Genomic DNA, 3,248 nt, shown 5'->3' with positions numbered 1-3,248 from the left:
TATAACTAATCTCCTTCTCCTTCACGGGTTCCTCCGTGGATCCGTCTTAATCCCTTTCCATCTGGATCTGCAGCCCCACTCCATCTCCTTCCACCACCTCCCTTTCTCTCTCTTCCTCTCTCCTTCACTCACCCTCACTTCCTTTACACCCCTCTTCCTTATCTCGATAGTTTTGGTTCTGTCTTTACTTTGGGTCTGTTCCCCTCTCTCTCTCTTTCCTTCACTTACCCCACTCCATCCACACCCTCCTTCCTTACTCTTTCTACTATTTTGGTTGGCTTTATTTTTCTGTGTGCATGTGTGTACATCTCTCTCTCTCTCCCTCCCTCCCTCTTTCCTTCTCTAATCACCCACTCCCTCTATGCGGCCATATCTCTTTATCTCTCACTCTATTTTTTTTTTACTTTTCTCTATGTGTGTTCATATCTCTTTTTCTCTTTGCTTCCCCTTACTCCCTCTCTTGCTCTTATGCCTCCTCTTCCATCCTTATTTCCACTCTTTCCATCTCGGAATGAAAACTATGCCAGCAATGCTACCCGCTCATCCGGAATGTTGTAAATATTTAGTAACATGGGGGCAGTGAAAGTAACATGCCAACAATAAATTCATGCTGTTTTTATTTCTCCCCCAAACAGTAAACAGCGAATACCGATAGGGTGTGACTGCGCATTTACAAATACATCTAGGTCACTGCAAGTATAGAATCAGGTGAGTGTTGGGGGATGATGAAGATTTTAATCCAAGAAAGGATTTTTTCATAATTAAAATCCATAGAGGAAATTGTTTGAATTGTTCATTCAGCTATAACAAAGCATAGCCTTAAATCGGAAATTCGATTCAAGCCGCTGCAATGTTTCTGCTTAATAATTATATTATTTTTTCAATTTCCATTTCGATCTGATTAATCCAGAGAACGTATTCTGAACCTCTTAATTTTAAATCACGCTGACATTTTCAATATCTTCCTAAGATCTCACTCTTTCTCTCTACACATCTCCCTTTGACGTCACTTTAGCTCTGTTCATATCTCCCTTAGATCTCACTTTAACTCTTTTCACTTTTCCCTTTGACGTCACTTAAGCTCTCTTCATATCTCCCTTAGACCTCACAGAATCTATCCTTTTTCCTCTCCATATCTTGCTTAGATTTCACGTCGACTTTCTCCATATTTCTTTCAGATTCTTCTTTGACTCTCGTCATATCTTCCTTATATTTCACTTTTAATCTCTATATATCTACCTCAGATTCCACTTTCATAATCTCTATTAATTTCTTAGATTTCTGGTTGACTCTCTCCATATCTTCATTAGATTTCTGGTTGACTCTCTCCATATCTTCATTAGATTTCTCGTTGACTCTCTCCATATCTTCATTAGATTTCTGGTTGACTCTCCATATCTTCCTTAGATGTCTCTTTGACACTTTCCATATCTTCCTTACATTACAATTTGACACTCAATATCTTCCTTTAGATTTCACTTTCTCCACATCTTCCTGACATTTCGCTTTGACTCTCTCCATATCTTCCTTAGATTTCACTTTGACGCTCTCCATATCTTCCTTACATTTCACTTAGACGCTCTCCGTATCTCCCTTAGATTTCACTTTGACTCTCTCCATATCTTCCTTAGATTTCACTTTGATTCTCTCCATATCTTCCTTAGATTTCACTTTGACTCTTTCCGTATCTTCCTTTGATTTCATTTTGACTCTCTCCATATCTTCCTTAGATTTCACTTTGACGCTCTTCATATCTTCCTTAGATTTCACTTTGACTCTCTCCATATCTTCCTTAGATTTCACTTTGACGCTCTCCATATCTTCCTTAGATTTCACTTTGACTCTCTCCATATCTTCCTTAGATTTCACTTTGACGCTCTTCATATCTTCCTTAGATTTCACTTTGACGCTCTCCATATCTTCCTTAGATTTCACTTTGACTCTCTCCATATCTTCCTTAGATTTCACTTTGACGCTCTCCATATCTTCCTTAGATTTCACTTTGACTCTCTCCATATCTTCCTTAGATTTCACTTTGACTCTCTCCATATCTTCCTTAGATTTCACTTTGACGCTCTTCATATCTTCTTTTGATTTTATCTTGACTCTCTCCATACCTTTCTTACATTTCACTTTGACTCTCTCCATAAATTTCACTTTGACTCTCTCCATATCTTCCTTAGATTTCACTTTGACTCTCTCCATATCTTCCTTAGATTTCACTTTGACGCTCTTTATATCTTCCTTAGTTTTCACTCCATAATTCCTTAGATTTCACTTTGACGCTCTCCATATCTTCTTTTTATTTAATGTTGACTCTCTCCATACCTTCCTGACATTTCGCTTCGACTCGCTCCATATCTTCTTTATATTTCACTTTAACTTTGTACATATCTCCCTTAGATTTCACTTTGACTCTCTCCATATCTTCCTTAGATTTCACTTTGACTCTCTTCATATCTTCCTTAGATTTCATTTTGACTGTCTCCATATCTTCCTTAGATTTCACTTTGACGCTCTATATCTTCCTTCGATTTCACTTTGACTCTCTCCATAGATTTCACTTTGACTCTCTTCATATCTTCCTTAGACTTCACTTTGACTCTTTCCATATCTTGCACAGATTAAAATTTGACTCTCCATACCATCCTTAGATTTCACTTTAACTCTCTCCATGTGACACGTTGCTACCTTTAGGGGTAGTAGAGTATAGTATTTATTTTGCGTATAAAAACAAAAAATACAAAACGGATGAATAGCCCATATTCAGTTTTGTCAACACGGCAATACTGTTCTCTCATGGGGTCCATATTATACAATACAAAATAAACACATATGAAAGAAGCATAATATATACAGTAAATCAAACAAAATAACAAAATTGATATAATATAACCTGTTACCAATACGACAAGATGATAAAATGCAATTGTTTAGCAAGAATTTACACGAAATATTTTATAAAATGAATGAATTAGGCAGCTATCATTACTAAAGTAAGTTTTCGCAAGGAGCGAACGACTGTTGTAGGTAAGGAGTAATATAACGAATATACAATGATTGTAAAACTGTCATATAACCCAAGATTTTGGGTCACGCATGCAATTTTAAGAGGACAACTAAAGTAATTGGGCAAAAAAACATTGAAGGGAATTCAGTGTAAAAATATCTTGATTGACCTGATTATTAGCGGCCATCATCATTACATTCATTATATAGATCGATACAATCACAATTTATTAACATTG

At 36.5% G+C, this 3,248-nt stretch overlaps 1 protein-coding gene across 1 annotated transcript; it reads right to left on the bottom strand.

Annotated features, from left to right (window-relative positions):
• Positions 1-1,572: 1,572 nt before the first annotated feature.
• Positions 1,573-2,205, bottom strand: LOC129267932 (uncharacterized). Its single transcript, XM_054905543.2, has one exon. The coding sequence runs from the start codon at positions 2,203-2,205 to the stop codon at positions 1,573-1,575; it is 633 nt and encodes a 210-aa protein (XP_054761518.2).
• Between the last annotated feature and the right edge of the window lie 1,043 nt (positions 2,206-3,248).

Source organism: Lytechinus pictus, chromosome 9 (genome assembly GCF_037042905.1).
Source record: "Lytechinus pictus isolate F3 Inbred chromosome 9, Lp3.0, whole genome shotgun sequence".
NCBI lineage: Eukaryota > Metazoa > Echinodermata > Echinoidea > Temnopleuroida > Toxopneustidae > Lytechinus > Lytechinus pictus.
The sequence above is the reverse complement of the archived record's forward strand: the minus strand, read 5'-3'. Positions and strand labels throughout refer to the sequence as shown.

Bases quoted from the DNA above. Each gene is read 5' to 3' on its own strand.
- LOC129267932 (XM_054905543.2), bottom strand. From the start codon at position 2,205: ATGGAGAGAGTCAAAGTGAAATCTAAGGAAGATATGGAGAGAGTCAAA.